The following is a 20,945-nucleotide window of genomic DNA, read 5'->3' as shown; positions in this document are numbered from 1 at the left end:
TTTCACAACGACCAATTAAATTTAGACAAAGTCAAGTCCCTTTATAATAAACATAGTCTTTCGATACTGCAAAAATTGCCACTAAACTCACTAGTCAGCGGCCACCAATGCCTTGCGCTTCGAATATTCAATCCTAATCAATGAGTGACATCCATTAGTCTCAACAATACTTTTCCCCGGGCCGAGGAAAAATCACAATAATATGTAAGTTAGGTTATGAAAATTTGTTGTTTTTTCACCGCAAATATTGTACTTGATTTTGCTCTGAAATGATGTGAAATTAAGTAATTTCACCAAATAGAGACAGCGGCAAAATTACAAAAGTCCACCACATTTAACCTCTTACTTCGATTTACAGGCTCAACATATTGTTTGAACTTCTCAACTCCTGCTTTTCAGCGACTTCTCCTTCCTATGCGCGACCTCGCAATAACTTCTTGCGTATTTGCTTTTTGATTTTAAATCAAACTCACCCTACTTTCTATCAAAATGCTTGTTGAATTTTGGTAAGATTTGCAATTTTTAGCGGTGAATTTTTACAATTTAGCGTTTAAAAGTGGTATTTTTTGTTTTATTTCAACCTTGCTCTATTGGTGAAATTACATAAAAGCACCACTTAGAAGAAGTATCAAAAAAATGTAAGATTTGAAGGTAATCAAGGGGGCGGTTGAATTCTAACAAATCCGCCCTTACTCTCCATTACCCCCCTTACTTTACATCCTTTTACCCCCCTAAATTTGCCCCCTAATCTTATATCTTTTTGAAAATTTTTTATGCAGTGAATTTATGTAACTTCACCACCGAGTTTAGCTATGATTTTATGTAATTTCACCGCATTAATCGCTTATCTAACATAATTTGGACAATTTTTAAGAGGTAATTTCTACTCTAGCAGCCGATAAATTTTAAAAGGAATGAAATATTTTCAATCGTTGTGTTCAAAAGCATCGTGTTTTGTGAGGTGAATTAGCTGCTTTTGATATCTGTTAGCCAGCTCACGTATCTTAATGAAGTCCAACTGAGTTTAAGTTTTTGTCCTTTCCTCAACCAATCAATGTAGAGAGAACATTTTTAATCGAGAATCGTGAATCGTTATTAGTGTTTCATAAAATTTGGGAAAAAACACCGAGTGATATCAGAAGAAAAATTCTGCCAGACCTTTTGCCCAATGGCCTTCTTTTTAAAATGACCGTTGTCTATATCCCTTAACCATACAAGATTCTTACATTCTTTATTCGAGGAGAATCTTACCAGATATCCATTAATCGTACTCGATCTTACCTGATGTTTCTTCATCTTGTATGATCTTAATATAGATCCATTTATTTTACATCTAAGATTTTGATCGCCGAACAAATCAGCGTATCATTAAAATGAAAAATTAGGAAAGAAAAGTACTCACCTTCAGTAACTGATATGTGGTTCTTACAATATTTTTTTACATAGTTTAAAAATATGACAGCTCAGAGCTGAAATACTCCAACGCTGAGTCTGGGAAAATACCTTGCATGCAATATTAATCTTGTTTTAAATATTCGCCCCTCAAGGGAACGCAAGCAAGACAGCTAACAGGTATCTCTTTGTTTCTTTGGAAACCTGACACGCAAAACTTTTTTTGTGAAATTTACTTACGAGAAGCAGTATTTTCGTGCTTCGTGGAAGTTGCTCACTTTCTTTCTCACAAATAAATAGCAAAAGCTTCCGATGCAGGTGTCTTCAAATTTTTGATAAGGGCAGCTACATGATTGCTGTTCAACTAAAAATGAGGTAAGTGACTCAAGGTTCAAGATTATCAAGAATATCAAGATTCGTAAGAATCAAGATTATAACTACTGAACAAGAAAAAGTAATTTTATTCGCAACCACGGGTCGACCTGTCACCGCTAAAAGATGCAAGATTTGCGGTGAATTTGATTAAAAAGTGTAAGATTTGCGCTCAACGAGATGAATGCGGTGAAAATAAGTTTTCAGCGGTAAAAAAAATTTATTCACCGCTTATGCGATGAAAAAAAAATTCGCCGCTGATAATCGCTTAAACGGCGAAAGAAAACTTTTCAGCGCTACCAGGATGCGGCGAAAAAAATTTCAGCGCTACCAGGATGCGGTTAAAGAATATTTTGACAGCTAAAATTGCAAATCTTACGTATAATCACCGCTAAATTCAACGCTTATCTTAAACTCACAGGCACTATTGACAATGCCGAAGATACATTTTCTCCCCAACCTCCTTCATAATTTGAAGACTTTTGTCTCTTGGTAGTGTTTTTTTAAAAGGACCAAAGTTAAGTAAAAGGTTGCAAAGATGACAATTATGATCATTTAATGAAAACCTATGTTTTTAGAAACATCTAAGTTTTCGATGCTGTTAGATGACTGGGTTGTTGATTTTTCTGTTGATTGATCAAACAAATAGCAAAAGTTTCCGATGCAGGTGTCTTCAAAGTGACAATCAAGATTATAATAATTGAACAAGAGAAAGTAAATTTTAATCGCAAACATGGGTCGAGGATTCATTGCTAAAAATTGACAAAAAATGCAAGATTTGCAATGAATTTGAATAAAAAGTGTAAGATTTGCGCTCAGTGCGATCAATGCGGAAAAAATAAAAACTTTTGAGCAATAAAAAGTTTTATTCACTGCATTCTTATGGCAGAGGTGAAAAATTTTCTTTCACCGCATTCTGTTGGCAGCAGAGAAAAATTTTCTTTCACCGCTTCAGCGGTGAAAGAAAACTATTCGCCGCTACCAGCAGAATACGGTGAAAAAAATTCAGCGCTTCAGATCTTACCAACATCCACTGGTAAATTAATCGGCTATCTTAAATTCGCAGGAAATATCGATGGTCAAATTCACAGATAGCGCAGTCGAATAGGAAGTTGTTGACACGTAAGAGGTAGGAGGTTCGGACCCGTGTACAGAAGTTTCGGTTTTTTAGAAATCCGGTGAATGCGGCAAAATGAAAATCACAGCGAACAACCGCAAATTGTACAAAAGTGCACCTCATTAAACGCTAAAAGATGCGGGCGCTTTGCGTTGAAAAAAGTTTTTTTCACCGCTAATGCTACATAAATTTTTGACAAAAACTTGATCCGGGACTGTAACACTGTAACGGATCAGATTAAAAAAAAAACAAAAAAGTCAACAACTGTAAAATCGGGTTCTGCACTTAATCTGACGCTTTAAACCCAGTGACTATTGAACAATTTTATTGCGGCCCTTTTCAACTTTATTTGTAATAGAAGAGAGCGACAAAAAGGCATCAGCAAAAAAGGAATCACAGAAACACTATACACTATCCATCCAGCAGTTAGTGACCAGAAAATTAAAAACGCAGAGGGGAAGGAGCGTTTTGTATTACACGGACAAGATCCTAAGCCGGGTTCTTCGAAATTCTGATCTTTTTCCAGCTCAAGTCTCATAATTAACAACTCCCTGGCTGTGCATGAGCGACTTTTATTTCTCGTTGCTGACCAATAATCAGCTTTTTTTCAACCCTCATTTTCCTCCAATTAATATAAAGGTTTAAAAAATGGGAAAAAATGGTGTTGGTTGCCTTGAAAATTAGTATTTTTCACGTATTCATCTTGAATCACAATGATAGCAGTTTCCATCAAAAATTATTTTACTATACCGAAGATACTTTTGCTCCCCAACCCCCGTCATAATTTAAAGAGCTTTATCTCTTGGTAGTGTTTTTTTAAAAAGATCAAAGTGAAGTAAAAGGTTGCAGAGATGGCAATCATGATCAAATAATGAAACCCTATATTTTTACAACACGTCTAAATTTTTGACGCTGTTAGATGTTTGGGTTGTGGAATTTTTTTTCTTTTCGGAAAAATTAAGTCAAAATTTTGAACTAACCCAATTATAACTAAGCTCTGCAAAAACCGTATGAATAGGGTTTTTGGAACAGGGTAGAACGAGAATAAAGGTAAAAAAAAATAAGCTGAACTTTGACGATGGTTGACTGTCGCCTAGTAGGATCTGCTTAAAATTGAGATTCAAGCATTGGAAGATGAGCTGATTTTTGAACATGGCTGTTTATCGTCCGGATGAATTTGATTATCGAAATTTCAAAAACGCAGGAAAAATTTTTTAACAATGGGGACGAGCTAAAATTTAACCATGACTGGTTATTGTCCAAATTATTCTGATCACGGTTATTTTTTTTCTGAACGTGTCTTAGCATTAACACTCTTCTAGAGTTTTTGGTAATTTTGTAAAATACGATTTGGAAGTATAGATCTTTTACACATTTGCCTATCAAGCAGCACAAAATACAGAATTTTAGAAGAGTCTTTAATTTCCGCTTGAGGGGCGTTTGCAAACCTAGGAATCAAGAAAACTTGAATCGGGATGATTTCACTTCCCGAAAAGATCTATAGAAAGGGATTTAACCGCTTAGTTGTTTTATTATATCAGTATTATCGCTTCTCTTTGATTTAGAATTTCAAACGCTTGGTGTTCTTTTTTTGTGTGTCCTATCAATTTTCTTGAATTGGTTGACGTGTCACGTGAAAAGTTTGAAACCCAAATTTGAAACCTTAAATTTTTTTTTCCAATCACTGAAGGTCAGATCAATGCTAGTTTGCAGGAATACTGTATTTTCTTGTCTTACACTATTGTTAGAAGAAATCCGGAAGACTAGTAAACTCCGTAAAAAGTTGGTTCCCAATTTTTAGACATACCTGAAAAATAACCCGAAGAAATTGTTAAAACACCAAAAATTACTATCAACAAAAGTAATAATTGCGAAACTTTCCGGACCATTTTGTATTGTTCTACAGAACAGCTTTAAAAATGTGATTATAGTGCAAACACGCGTGCGTTGTATCAGGGCAATTTAGCATTGCTAAGGACAACAAAACGATTGTCTCACTTTTGGTTTTTTAATTCTTTGATGCTACCAATAGCATGAATTCGCTTGAGCCGCAATATTTACAATGGAATTATACGATCGAGATAATACATTACAAAACTAAAATCACATCGAGCTGAGTATGTATGCTCAGCATTATCGCTGTTTTCCGCACACATGCATTAAGATTAGGAAAGTAACCGAGTTCGAAAAACGCCGACAAGCTCAAACGCTTGATTATACGTTGGTAGTTTTCGCATACTAAGTGTGCGTAAAATGGCGACAAATTATTGACTGTAATCAAGTCCTGTGTTTTCGGGGGAATAGTCGCTAATTTACTCCTTGCTACTGTCGTTAAAATTTGCTTCATGTGTTTAACAAAATTAATTTCCATTTGTTTCTTTTTTGTCTGCAATTGTTGCTTTGTCACTGATTTCAGCAACGGTGGGTTTTCAACACGTAATTAGAGTGAAAACAACACAGATGAAAAGAACAAGAGAAAAAAAACAACATTACGGCTTGTTCGAGATTGTGTTGCACAAAATCTTCCCACATACATTCCAAGTTTGCAAATGACTTTTTTTTCTTCCTCCTTTGACTATCAGTTTCGCAAAGCTAAAATTGAAGCGAGCGGGTTTGAGAACAGCTTTTTAACTATGTAAGCTGGAAAATCCATAATATTCATTTATTTTTATATTTAGCCGTTGCAAACAAGTTTTGTCACCTACCTTTCACAGTCCAAGTAAGACCAATCAATCGCGAGGAAAACAAAGTGCTGCGATGAGTTGACACACAGGGAATATCAAAGACACAATTGAGTGATATCGTCAGATCGAGAACTCAAAAGAAGAAACAAGTCAAATGAAATCAAATTTATCAACGGAGTTTTCACCTATAAGATCTACTTGTGCCCAAATATTGCTAACTGGGGGGGATTTTTGCCACCCTATCTGGCCAAAATCCTGTTGCAAATTTTTCGGTTAAAATTTACTGAATAGAAAAAAAAATCAACAGAAAAAGGCCCAATTATGTTCAAACAATATGTCTTTGTCAGAAAAGTTTCCTTCAAGCTGTTGTGAACGCCTGGATTATATGCCTCGCATCGGAACATCTTCTTTTTTTTCAAAGCCATAACAATTTAAATCAAACTGAAAAAATATTTCGCTCCCGTTTTTAGTTGGCTAATTTTAGATTTAAAGATTTACCATACAGTTTGACTCAGATCTTTTCAACGTGAATAAAATTTTTGAAATAATAAGACAATTTGTTGGAAAATCAAACTCATAAACTTGGCCAATTTCAGAAGAGGTAATTGTCATAAAGAGATGCGTTTGTTCTGAAATTCAGTGGAAATATGCAACACGTGAGAATAAAATTTTGTATCGTACGAAAACGGCTTACATTTTGTCGCAAGAGTTTTCAAGGATAAACGTAAAATATTGTTTACCCGAAATTCACTGGTAAAAACTATAAACCCAATTCAAGGACTTCACTGTTCTTTTTATAAGTGATATGGAATTGCGCAACAGCTAATTGTCTCCTTATTTCTCAAACACTAAGGAGATGGAAATGTCCGAAAAAAATCTCAAATTGGGCCTTCTTCTTTTTCTGTCTGACTGACGCTATTTTGAATTATTGAAAATTTTTTTATAATGTGGAAACTAATGAATTTTGGCGCTTGAAACCAATGACTGTTAAGCCACTGGAGATGCTACAATTTGAGCCCGAAAAAAAGTGTAAAATCAAGTAGTACTCTATAAAAACTTCAGTTACTGACATAATTCAAAACATTAAATTTGAGGAGATTTAGTTCAAAATTAAACGACTTTGATCATTTTTAAATTATATTTGTTTTAGAGCAATTTGTAAGTTTAATTTCTGCGTAATGTGAAAATTTCTATAAAGTTTGCTTCAAACTCCATAAATGATATGTTGAGAGGGAAAATTTTGCCAAACTCATCCCTAACACATCACTTTCTTTTCTCAAAATCTCTTTCTATTTTTTTTTCATTTCGACTTCTGGATAGGGAGCGTTTCAAATTGAAATTTGTTGTTAGGGAAAATAAATTTTCATACTGGACTTTAGAGTGTCAAAATCAGGTTTAATTTGAGGAAAACCGTCACAATATGTCGAACTTTTATTCGTAGATCAGATTTAGGCTCAAAGAACTTTAAATTTCTCAAGTCCTTTTGTGTCGGTTTGTCTTGGGGCACTCAGTGAAGAAGAAATTTTTACCTTAATAAGAGACAAAGACAAATATAAATGTTTAACGTCTTAATTTTTTAGAATTGTTAAAGCAACGAGAGAATACATCCAATGGAGAAGTGTCAAATAGTCTCTATTTCTCACCAGTGTCAAACAGCACCCGGGTTGCTCATCATACACAATTCTCAGTAGTCATACTAGGTCATATACGCTTCCTAGTATTCATACAAGGTCATATATGATTTGTATGATTTCTTAGTAGTCATACAAGGATCATATATGATTTCCTAGAAACCATACAGGGATCATACAAAAAAATTCAAAGCCTAAAAACTGTATATCTTTCAATTTCTTTTGATGTTGAAAAAATTTCCTGGAAATCATACAAGGTCATATATGACACATAAAACATTGATTGGTTCCACAAATTCCCGTATAGTGTAGTCAGAGGACATAATAAATTATTATATCGCATATGCATATCACAATTGATTCTTTGTGTGAGCGAAAAGAATAACTATCCCACTTAAATATATTCAGGAAACGAATTTGAGGTTATCTGTAAAAAATTTTTCAAACATTTTTTTTAAATGAGCATTTATAGGTATAAGCTGGCTTTGAGAATATGAGAACTTTATTTATGTATTTGGACTTACTCTTTAGTTGCGTGCCCAACTTTGCAAATGATATTGTATGTTTGGGTCTTTTGGCGGATCACAAAGTGATGCCGGGGAATCACATAAGTGAGTGCTAGCCGAATGAAATTTTAAAAACATAAATGGTAAAATATTTATGAAAAACAGATGTATGATTCTTGGTATTCATACTAGGATCATATATGATTTCTTTGTAGTCATACAAGGTTCCTATATGATTTCCTAGTAGTCATATATGATTTCTTAGTAGTCATACAAGGATCATACTAGGAAATACGTTATGATTTGTATGATACCATATATGATCCTTGTATGACTACTAAGAAGTGGTGACCCGGGCAGCAACTAAAATTGATCTAAAGTCACGTTCTAATTACTGCTTAAAAAATGGCTAGTAGTTAGCTATTACAAATGCCAGTGGCGAAATTGGATGCATTAACGGGTCAAAAAAAACTGATATCAGGGATGTGTAATTCGATATGATGAATGGATGCGTTTAGATAGCTTTCATCGAGGAACTTTTGTTGCTGTGAACAATTTAAACCTCTAATTCAGTCGTTAATTGTGCCGTTTTTTTTACAATTGATGCCTTTGGTTGCCATATCGACAGAGATTTTCTTCCTACCTCTAAAGTGATGTAATGTTCTCTTTAGACTAATGAGTTGTATGGGAGAAATACCTCATAGCCTCGAATGAGAATTTGCTCTCAATACCTGATCTGATTTGGCAGAAAACCGTAGAAAGAATCATTACAAGCTACAAACTTCAAGATACTGTTTTTTTTTTCAACCTTGCCGTTTTCAAGCCATTTCAAATTTATGCAGCCGTCGAATCCAATTGAGTAGCTTTGTATTAGTTGACAAAAGTATATACATTTCCGGAAATCGAAAATAGTAAAGATGAACGGTTGGTTAGCTGCAAAGACGTGATGAAGTACTGCATTAGAATCATATGAAATAAAAATTTAAAAATCGGTAAATTGGACCCAATTTTTTTTCAATTTTGACAATTTTTTAGGACATCGGCGTGTGTTTGCTGATTTCGGCGTGTACTTTTTGATAATAGAACGTTATTTTCATTGTTTTGAGATAGAAATCTAACCGTTATGCTCATGAAGTGCGTCGTTCAAAATTTCAAATTTGTTCTCTCAATTTTCATGAAACTTTTATATTTTTTTCATGGTTTTCCTATGAACATCATGCGAATCAAAAGCAAGGATGCTCATACTTTTTGCAAAAAATAATCTATGAGACTCATACTGCATATCACGAGTAGCAAAAAACTCTGGGCCAACGAAAAACAATGGGAGTACAAAGTTTCAGCACTGATTTACATTGGCAGCAGAGTCCGGAGTCCTGCTATTTTGGCTGGTCAGGTTCAGAGTTTTAGAGTCATTTTTTAGTCTTAATTGTACAGTGCTGAAAATTGCTACTAAAATTGGTGACATCAGAAATGTGAGATGACAACACGTGGCTGAGATGACAACACAAACCAATGCAAGGCTAAATTCGAATAACAATCAAAACCATGATACCAGTAAATCTGTAAAATGAAATTTATCGACGAATCTGCAATAGACAAGAATGTCTCATCTATGCAATAAAACACAAAGAAGCTTACGATTGTTGTGGAAATTGTCGAGAAAAGACATAAACTCACTGATAGGAAGGTGGCGGGGTATGAGTTCTTGAACATAGGCACCCTCGGAACAGCTGGAAACAAGAAGACAAAACTTTGTTTTTAGTGGTTAAAGAAATTACACACATGTCCACGAAGAAACCCCGTTACAGTCCAAAAAAGCAGCAACGTACAAGTGCGCGTAAATGAAGCATTCCAGTTGTCAGCCATGAAGTAGTAGAAGATCAACGTACTTAAATTACTTGTTTCCAGGCAAAATTTACTTATTTCCTCAAGATGTTGAGGACAGTATCTGAGAGCAGTAAACAGCTAGTAGTAATTGAGCAAATCACAACATCCAAACTGAGACAAACTAACTCCAGATCTCAATTAGAGGAGACTTCTGTTCAAAAAACTGAGATGGCAAAAGAATTGGAAACTGTGTCCTCAATGAAAGAACTAGAGCAGCTATGACGGCAAACAGATACTTTTCAGTTTCATACGCAATATCTGGAGATTCAGCTGAATCAAGTAATTGTTACCAAGTAGTAGAAAGAGCTCTTTAAAAGAAGACAGAAATTCCCAATGAGACAGTTGAGGAACTTGTCGAAACCATAAAATGCGTTCAGGAAGGCTTTTTTTCAGCACAGAATAAAGATCATCCAGCAGAGAACGCCATGTGAGATAGCCGAAGAGCAGAGGGAATACTAAACCTTCTGTGAAAAGGCCAAACCTTTCTGAGCATGAGACTCTTTGGTTTGGCGAACCACGTCAACAGCACCGTGCTGAGCAACAGTAAATACTGCCAGAAGTTAGACTATATGAAGTGTCCTTGTGCCATACAAAACAGCTTTGGAACAGTTGAGAGGAAACTGAGAAATTTTCTTCAAGCATACCCCACTACAAGAGTGATGGGATTGTCAAATCAACAAAACTTCCCATCAGATTTGCTAAGGAAAGCGTCCCACAACAGCAGAGGAGGACACCAAAGCCACAACAAAGACACAACTTCATAAAAATAGTAATCCAAATATCTTCGGAAGATATGACTTTAATCGAAATTATGCCCTGCAGTTAGTGGAGAAATTGATTCTTCAAGACAGAAAACGAAAACGTATACAAGCAATCGGCAAAGTTGATGACGACATGTCAATAGCTGGTGGTGGCAATAGGATATTCAATGATGAATCTGGCACAAACAATGGGCCGGCCAAGTTATTACACACGAAACAATCAGTGTTCGTTACAAATTGAGCAGCGCAATTACTTAGAAACTCATGTACGGATCATTGGAAACGTTTCAAAAGTGTCAAACCCTGCTGACATAGGAACCCGAGGAATGACCGCTGACAAAATCTGATAATCTGCGAAATTCAATTTGTTCAAATTGAAAGCTTTACAAAAATTTCAAAGTCATTAACAATCAATAAAGAAACGTCAAAAGGCTTGATTATCCGCGATTGTCATCGTTTCCGAGGAAAGCGGGAGCACCCGAGTGAAAAGTCAACTGAAACGTTCAAACCTCGATTACAAGGCCAAACAGCCAGTTTTGTTAACAGTGAAGCGTCCAGTTGTACAACTTCTTTCGGAGAGAGCACATTAAGACAACCTACACAAAGGCAGAGAGTATTTTCCAACAAGGCTTGACACATAAACGCTAACCAAATCCACCGATGGTGGACCTTCCCCGAGAACGACCTTATTAACATGTTATCCCATTCACCAATATGTAGTCACTTACTTCGGACACCCATCGAAGTAAAGTTCCTACAACGTACCTTGAAGAGTTGGTGCTGCCGCTTCACTTGTCCAACATCACGAGCAGTGCACGTCGGTGTTGCACAGTGATTAGACATCGAGTAATGTCTAGGTGGAGTAACAAGACTCATCGTACGAAGTGGCTACCCAAGTACCATCATCAACAACAACTGTGCAAACATCGTTGTTGCAGCCAAGGAACTAAAGACTTTAATGGACGCATGGGGAAAAAGTTACTTAGCACTGAAAAAGTTGTTAGGAAGTGTAACCCTCCTAGATCGCCATGCTCTGGTGGAATCTGAGATGGACTGGTTTAAGGTTGCAAGGGAGTCATGAACGTAATCTTGGACAACCGAAGCTTCGCCGACGAGGTACGCAGCATAACATTGAGTCTTGTAAAGGAAAACTTCAATGCAAGACCCCTGACAACAGTAAGTGACAGCACTGAAGATTTGACAGCACTTACACCATATCATTTTTAACGCGGGTGCTCCATTTACGCCACGCAGTCAACAACACCAAGATCCGCAAAAATCCTTCAAAATGGCTCGAGCACATGCCGACATGATCTTGAAATGTTTGACTCCGTATTATCTTTCACAATGGAACTGAATTTCGAAGTTGTCAAGAGAACCTGAGCCAAACCTCAAAGAAGCGAAGCGGTTTGAATACAAAATATGACGTATCAATCACATTTCACTGTCAAAGATTTGGTGACGCGATCAGCGAAAGTCAAAATGGCACATAGAAAACTCAAGAGACTGGTAGTGAATTGAGCGCCAGTACTCCACTAACTTTTGAAAAGTTCTCTCTCACGGTTAGACCTATCCCTGAACTATAACTGGACGCAAATAAAACCAATGCATCAAGTCGACTTGAGTGGCCATTACTTCTTTTATGGTGCACAGAGCGATTTCTTTCATGTAATTTAATTGTTATTCCTATTTTTTATCTATTTGAAATCCTTTAATACAGCCGAGCAGCTAACATATCCGACGAGATTGTTGACCAGGCCGATTTAGAACTCAAGAACCAGGCCATGAAAAGTATGTTCCGCTGATATTCTTGAGCAGACGCAAAAAGAGAAAAAAATGATAAAGGGAGTTTAAATCTGTCACAGTTCATTCTTTTTTGACTTCATTCATTAGGACCGGTTTTTATTTTCTTTCCGGAGCTGTTGATTATTCAAAATGTTATAGCTCGATTCATAATATCGGGTTCTCTTTACTGCTTGTAAGCGTGTATTTACTTAGCATTCATCCAACGCAGAAAATGTTTGGAGCAACACGTTAAACAAAGAATTAGTCTCGTTGATCAGTCCATATCAATAGTTGATATGAATAAAGCAGTTAGATTGTTTTCATTAAGAAATTTTCGGTGCTGATAACCATTTGCTCTCTAATTGGCCGACTTTCTCAAAACGATCCCTAAAATTGCCAGATTTGCTAAGCTTGTTTCAAATAAAGTTTAATGTTCTCTGTAGACTAGAAAATTATCTTATAGAAATAAAGGAACAGTCTTGGCCTCAAGTTGTGGTTTTTCTCACTGCCTGATCTGAGTCGCTGTAAAACCGAACACTCTAAAAAATGTACAGATAAACTGACCTAAAATTTCAGGTAAATCTACCTAAACTTTGCATGTGTTTTGGCGCTCCTGTGCACTACCTGCACGTTACCTGCACTTATCTGCAAATGCAAGTAAAATTACCTGAATTGTTCACGTAGTCCTCCTGCACATTTTAACTGCAATTTACCTGAGCAGTCTAAATTATAGGTAACAATTTACTTTAGATTTGCAGGTTTTTACTCTTACAGTGAGTGTACAGCAGAGATAAATAACCCTAAATTTCAAAGTAAAGTGTGAAGGTAAGGTTACATAAGATTTGGACTGCTCAAGTAAACTGCAGATACAACGTGCAGGGGGACTACTGGCTTAATTTTGGAAATTTTACCTGCATTTGCAGGTACTTGCAGGTACCGTGCAGGTAGTGTGCAGGAAAACCAAATCCTATGCACAGTTCAGGTAAATTTACCTAAAATTTTAGGTAAATATACTTGCACGTTTTTTTAGAGTTTATGGTTTTCCTGCGACTCGGATCATGCAGTGAGAAAAACCACAAATTGAGGCCAAAAGTGTTCCTTTATTTCTATAAGATAATTTTCTAGTCTACAGAAAACATTAAAATTTATTTGAAACAAGCTCAGCAAATCTGGCAATTTTAGGGATCGTTTTGAAGAAATCAGCAAAATTAGAGGCCGAATGGTTGTCGAGGTCAAGTATTAATTTCAAAGTCTTCCATTTGCCGAAGCAAATTTTTCCTTAGAGCGTTGGAAGCTTGGAACTAGCCGACTTTGCGGTTCCGGGTTAAGTGTTTTTGCAGAGTGCAAGAGGATTTTTTTCAGCTGAGTCAACAAAATTATATACATTGTGCATCATATTCCGGTCGAAAAAAGTTCCAGAGCAATTTACGAAATTTTCAAAAACGCTAGCAAAGTATATTAATGATAAATGTTTTAAATTATCGGTTCACTTCTTTTTAGCTTTGGAAAAAACATAGGGAAGCTTCATGGAATTGTCTTTCCTGTCTGAAAAGAGAAGATACGAATTTTATTTTCAAACTCAGTTTTCCTGGAAAAATATTCCTTCAAATTGATAAATAAAAATCACAAAACATTGCTGGTAAATTGCAGATAATGTGCAATTATGCAATTCCGGGGAAATTGTGCAGGTAATTTTTACCTGCTCATGGCCTTACCTGCACACTGTTCAGGTAAATTTACCTATACATTGTTTAGATTTTAGAAGATAATCGATACAAGACACAAATTTCGTGATATTGTTTTTTTTTCAATATTGACGTTTGCAAGCAATTCAGGTGGCTTTTTTAAGTTAATCAGCAATTTATAGCAAATGGCTTTAAACTTCAACGTCCAAATTACGGTTAAAAAAGACGAAATTATAAATATGGCAGTTGGACACCAAAAATGTTAAATAAATCTCATAACCCTTGTGATTGCTCTGATTTGAACGGCAGATATTTTCCGGCTTCATTAGTGCTCTAAATAACATGCGCTCATACAATCTTTACAAGCTTTTGCCATTTCCATGTTGCTCTATGAAATCTTAGATGCCGATACAACTGTTACTTGATCTAATAAATGCTGTTTTGTGAATAAGCAGCATGATTCTTATATAAGCAATCTCTCTCGAAGAAAAATCAATCTGGGTAGACTTTCTTTCAGTTGATTGCATACATTTTCTTCTATAATTGCAACATTTCAATCACAGCAAATTTTATCGAGCAACTTACATGAATTTTATAAAGCAAATTATGTTGTAAACTTGAATTACTTCGCTTGGTTTCGAGACATGAATAAATCAACAATTATCAGTAAACGTCATTAAAATAGCAATATTCGGTCGGAGCACTATTTTCATCGACCGTGTCTTCTATGGCCTTACGAATGAAATCAGAATACATCAATGTCCTCGTAGCCCAAGTGTCATATTCGGGACCATACGGGTAGGGCTCAGATTCGGCACACCTCTCTCTTTTGTTGGACGAACCGTGCGAGATCACACCATAAACGCAGGCCATTCTGTTATCACGCTTCCTGACTTGAACCACAGGTGCGCCACTGTCGCCTGCAAAGAGATTGCGAGACATTGCGATTCAACCACAATTAAAATTGGGTGTCAAAGGGGGGGTTAAATAAAAATTGGGGGTCAAATAAAAATTGGGGGTTACAAAAATGATGTGTTAGTCCTTTTCCAAGTTATTATTGAATGATTTGGTTTAACGTTCGAGCGAAATACAGTCCCAGGTTGAGATGTGGGCTCGAAATCGTCGTTGTCCAGCCCGTACCTAACTCAAAAGCAAATTCAGTACTGAATCAGAGTAAAATTCAGAAATTATCAGTACTGATTCAGACTCTGATTCAGGTCACATTTCGCTCTGAATTCCTCTGATTCAGAGTCTGATACAGACTCTGAATCAGACTCTGATTCAGACTCTGATTTTTGTCTGAATCAGACTCTGATTTTGCTCTGATTCAGAGATTTTCAGAGAAAGTTGATTCTGAATTTTTCTCTGAATCAGAGAAATTCAGAATTCGTTCTGAATTATCTCTGATTCAGTACTGAAAACCTAAATTTCTCTGAAATTGTTCTGATTCAGTACTGATGATCTCTGAAGGTTAGGTACGGGAGACCATTTCGATCGCACAGTTGACCTTTTTCCACTCGAAATTACAGGCTCTGGAGGGTGCCCGGACTTGAGTCGCAGAGCTTTTCAGCGCTGAACCAGCACATTTCAAGAGTAAAAACTTAATTCCGTTCTGAAACATTGTATCTCCAGAATATTTTAAGTTTCTTTATGTGCAGTATTTCTTCATCATGATTATATTGAGGTCATAGAGTTCGCCCAGGCTAAACTTATCCTGTATAGTCTAAAAATTACTCATACCCCAAAATTAAGTCTGAGCAGAGTAATGTCATACTTTTGTAGCTTATAACTAGTAATTACTATAGTAGTATACGCATTGTTTATATTTAAGCTGGTTTGTAGGCAATTAAAACAAAGCCCATTTAGCTCAGTGGTTACGACTTGCTGCGCAAATTAAATGTTACAAGTACCCACGCGGAAGTTCGAATCGCATATAAAGCAAACCTTGTTGGCGGGAGTTAAGCTGAACATATTATTTTTCATGAAGTAAATTTTACTCAAAAATCAGACTGGCCTGTGTAAATTGTGACATGAACAGAGTAATGGCCATCCTAAAAAAACAGAATGTCCTTAGACTGATTCAGCGCTGATTTGCTCTGCGACCTACCGCCGGGTGGAACGAGCGTACTTGAGTCTGATAATAGGCGGATTCGAGCGCGCTTTGAACGCATAGAAATTGTCGAGCGCGCTTGAGTCTGATCAGTGGCCTTTTTGGCCTGGGACTTTTGGTCTCGGAGGGAGGACCAGAACGATTTCGAGAGCACACCTCAACCTGGGGCCTGAACAGTGGTCTAACTTTTGCTGAACAAAGGTCATTTCTTTCGAACGACATAATTACAGCTCATATAAAGCTGTCGGATATCTGATCAGAAAACCTCATAGTCTGATAGGAAATGTAATATCACAAAAATTCAAATATCTAAATAGGTTTATATCTGCCTCTTGGTGGCGTGGACAATGTCGATCTCTTTTATTGGCGTATTTTAATTTTGATTTGATTAGATGAACTTTCGGCATTGATGTTTTGATCAAAAACAGCTCGAGCGGAATTTAGCCTGATAGGTGGTCATCTCAGTCTATGTGATCACACCACAAATTAGATTGGCCTTCACGCCATAATAATTACCCACTAGGTATTCAGCAGATCCAAGATGGCACCAGTCAAACAGATGAGCATTTTGAAATTGGCAGCAAAGTTTGCCACCTGCCTTGGGGCCGAGATGGCAGTTGATGTAAAGAGAAAAACGATGGGACTGACAGCAAAGTAGTATTTAGCTGGATCAAATTAAAAGATTGCCAGATTATATACATCTCAAATAGGCTCAGCAGAATTGATGAGATCTCAAGCAAAGTCTAGTGACGATACTTGTCAGAAAAATGTAACCCAGGTGACCATGGTACCAGCTATAGGTACAGTTTTGTGCAGTTTTCCACTATTGTGGATATATGCACCTTCTGGGAGCCAATGGACATTCACCAAACAAAGAAAGCTAAATCAAGCTACAATATAGTTAAGAATGGGACCAGAGGAAAATCATTTGAAGGAAGTTCATTTTGAGCCAGACTCCTTGTCAAAGCCAGTACATTGTGTCGGGTAAAACGCCGACTGAAAAGACCGAGCAATCAAGAGACATACTCTGACTTGGACAATTCCGCGGCAGACGGCAACAAGCATTCAAAATTTCTACTGAAGATATCACCATTCGCGAAATTCAAAAACATCACACCACTAATGAACTTAAATGGACTGCATCTGAGCAAAAATCCCGTGCTACTCAACAGTACAGATTTGGCAAACTGCTTATTGAGAAATCGCATCGCAACGTCTGACATCATGGAACTGACCTTGTTTGTGCACATATCCAGGCGAAGTTCATAATAGATGTAGTTCGTAGAGCTTCAAAGTATTTGCGAATGTGCATAATCATCTACAATGTGAGAAAACAACGTCATGTTGAAACTGGCTTGTATGCCAGCTTTTTCTCTCTGAACCACTTCAAAATATACTCTTATGTGAGCTCTGGAATGGATATACTCGGCCTTTTCACATTAGAAGATAAAAACCAAGTCAAAACTCAGTTTTTTTGTAACTTTTCCTGCTTGATCACACTAGAAGTACATCTGAGAACCTTCCAAGCACTTTTCTACTTATTGTTTGCTAATATTCAATGAACGCTTGGTATCTCAATAAGGATAAACCGATGCAATTGTTTCAGAAAACGGAAAAAGGAGCTAGCCACGTAAGGAAATAAAATTTTCAAAAAAAATAAAACCTGACAAAAGCTAATTAATTTTCAAAAAATTACATCAAGTATCAAATTAACGCAGTTATGAAGAAGTTAATAATATTTGTTTCGTCATCTTTTCTTTAAAAAAGTCTTAAAAGTTACTATCCGTTCCAATGTTATTTTATGTTTGTTTTGTTGGATAGCTTTGTCATCATAAAATCAAATGTTTTTTGGGATTAAACGGGCTGAAAAACAGATAAAATTTGTTTTGAAAACTTTAATTTAAATTGAAATCTCTTTTAGATTGTGAGCCAATTTTTTTTCTGAAGTTGAATTTTACTACTTCAAGATAATTTTTTTGATCCCACTGGAAATTTAAAGGTCGAATTTTATTGGAAAACGAAACCTAATTCGTAAAAGGATAAAAGTATTTTCACTGTTAGGCTAAAAATTTCACTATTGGTAGAGTTGAGTTAAATAGCGACGACTTAAGCGACTGGATGATTTTTGATACCCGAGATTATATTTGGAGAAATTTGTAAAATTGGCTTGGAATGCGTTGAATTTATTTACGATCCGGACCCGGGTCAAATAAAAATCTCCAGTAAGGAAGACTCAATTTTGTAGGAATTAAAATAATAATAATAATAATAATATTTCAGTTTTCTCCACTGCAAGACGCCCGTATATGCTAGAAATTGATGCGGTTGATTTTTTCTATTTTTTGCGGTTTTTAGCGATAAAATATTGTAAGATTTGCTGTTTCACCGCGTCAATCGCGAAAAGATGCGAGCATTTGCGCTGTAAAACACCGCTAATTGTTCCATTTTTGTTTCGAGAAAAATTCGATCCGAGCGCTGTACGCCTGGAATGAAATATACAGTTTTTCGGCGTTATCTTACATAATTTGATGCCTCTAAGCGTTGTTATTTCAAAAGTTAGCATAAAAGTAAGCGCAGAGCTTCCATATTGTGAACTACAGAAGACCTTTTTAGTTTTTATTTCATAAATTAACGTTCAGTGTAGCTCCAATATTAAATTTTATGACGCCTAACCCTTGCAAATATCGAATTGTTGGTTTCAACATATATTGAGCATGAATCTGTAGACTAATTAGCCTATGGGAGCTTATCCATTTGAAAATAATTAATATTACTCTCATTGATTAAACTCAAAAGTATTAAATTTTGAAAAACATAGAAATTTGTACTGCATAGCGATTTTCCACTTTTCTATTAATAAGTATAACTCTAGTGTTGATCTTAGACGATTCAATTTTTTGAGGGCCATCATTCTTGGATTTCTTTGGCAGATGTTCATTTCGTTGGTTTTTCGTATTTTATCAAATTTGTAAAAATCAGCGACAATAATAAATTCACCGAACAAGTTGACGTTCCTTCGTCTCTAACTCCGGCACCGAACTATAGCAACAATAGCACTGCAATATCCGCTACTAATCCACAATCTTCGCATCAATTTGTACCATTCCTTTGCCAATTTTCGCACTAATTTGTGCCATTCCTTTGTCATCTCTTTGGTTACGTTTTGGTTGCTAATTATTCGATTTTTGAATTGTTACGTTTTGTTTGTTATATAATCCGACAAAATCATTTCATAAATATCCCTGTTACAACAAAACTCATCCCAAAAAAAGTTCATAATGAGTGGTAGGCACCGACATCGAAAGATGAAGCGAAATCAAAGGGTTAGAACCAATTTGACGTGTCGCTAGTATTCGCACACTGTAAAATGCGAAAACTAGCGACCCATATACCAAAATTTGAACCCATCGCCTTACTTTCCTGATCTTGACACATATGCTTAAAATGCATGCGTAAAATATCGATTTGCCTAGTATATTTAATCGAGAAATTGTGCTTTATGCAATGTATTGTCCTACATTCTGCGTTTTTTGGCTTTTTCGCCAGATTAAGCGTTCGAGTCTACTATTATAATTTTTCCTTTAAACCTCAAAAGCATGCTAAACATTAATATGATGCGAGAAAGATAATGGCAGTTGTCTTGGTGGCTCTGGGAAAATATATTGAAAGACAATTCAAACTTGTCATTGCTGCTGGCAATCGCTTCCTTCATAGAAATTTGCCACATTTCTTAAAACTGGGTACCAGAAATAACAGTACACTAAACTGAAGTAGTCGATTGATATTTTATTACACAGTTTCAGCTGGAGTGAAAACAAAACAGTGTTCTCACCGTGCCAGGTTCCTGAGGGGTTTGAAAGGAATCGAGCCTTTCCGTTTTTTGGTCTGCCTTCATGCAATATAGTCTCCTGAAACAAGGACCAAATAGAACAGCTTCAACGCAAGTTATAGGTTTAGATCCTTTTTGAAATAAAAAAATTGAAATACAAATAACAATGTTTTCATTATGGCGTTATGAATATCAAAGCTTTTTTAGACTTACAAAAAGCAGTTAAATTTGGTTTTTCACAAGTATTGTTCCTTATCACAAGAAATGTTTGCAGCTTTGTAGTAGAAACACTGCAATGGGCAAAGAGGGTTTCGGTTCAGGTTGTTAGTGCCGTTTGAACGCAATCTTTGCAAGAAATACGTTGAATGTGCTAAAATTTAAAACAAAAATAGCTAATGTCCCACTAGTGTAATTCCACTAGCTTACTTTCTATGGTCACTATAAAGTGGTAATGAAACACTGCTTAATTTCCGCTTAATTAACAAGTTGAAAAAGAACAAGTTCTCATCCGAGAAAAACATTGTCAAGTGCCAGTATGTATATTTGCCTAAAAACATCAGTTAAGTAAATATAAACAACTGCTCATTTAGTAAACAATTAACAGATTGGCAAATGCTCACATCACGTTGACAACTATTTCTGAATGATATCGAGCAATAAAGCTATAGACTAAGTGTCCATAATTTCGTGAAGATGAAAAGTATCAATATTGTGCAAATGTTAACATTATCTGCAAATCAGCAATTCGGGTGCCATTGTTCATACTTACTTCGTCGAATTTAATTGAATTTGTGTAACATTTTAGTAACGCAAAATTATTTCCTCAACTATGTTCAATGTTATCCGAAAAAACCGAAAACCGGAAGAAAAGAAAACTTTACTATTAGCAACGTCAATGAAGAAATACAGGCAAAAAAATAAAATTGTAAAACATAGATTACTCTTTGTTTTTATTAAGTGTGTCTGCAATTACAGTTAATGACGCTAAGAGTTTCTTGAAGCCTTCAGCGGTGCGGAGGTCTTCACGCAGCGGAAGAACAAATTTCCTTTTGAGATGTTTTTTTATTGTATCCAAGCATCTTTCTCCAAGCTTGAGTAGTGCTGAGACTAGCAGTATCGTGTCTTTGGTGTCTTATACTTCTTATCCATCAGTTATTGCAAACAATTAGCTCAAAAACAATCAATA

General features: G+C 36.0%; 1 protein-coding gene across 1 annotated transcript in view; it reads right to left on the bottom strand.

The window, feature by feature from the left end:
* Positions 1 to 14,403: 14,403 nt before the first annotated feature.
* Positions 14,404 to 20,945, bottom strand: part of LOC142350427 (uncharacterized) — a 7,049-nt gene continuing 507 nt past the window's right edge. The window contains exons 2-3 of the mRNA XM_075402274.1: positions 19,763 to 19,838; positions 14,404 to 14,740 (exon numbers count right to left, since the gene is read on the bottom strand). Of these exons, the coding sequence (XP_075258389.1) occupies positions 14,484 to 14,740; positions 19,763 to 19,838 (333 nt within the window). The 3' untranslated portion in view covers positions 14,404 to 14,483. The remainder of the gene's footprint in view (positions 14,741 to 19,762; positions 19,839 to 20,945) is intronic.

Source organism: Convolutriloba macropyga, chromosome 12 (genome assembly GCF_964194025.1).
Source record: "Convolutriloba macropyga chromosome 12, txConMacr16.3, whole genome shotgun sequence".
Taxonomy (NCBI): Eukaryota; Metazoa; Xenacoelomorpha; order Acoela; family Convolutidae; genus Convolutriloba; species Convolutriloba macropyga.
This window is presented reverse-complemented; position numbering and strand designations above follow the sequence as displayed.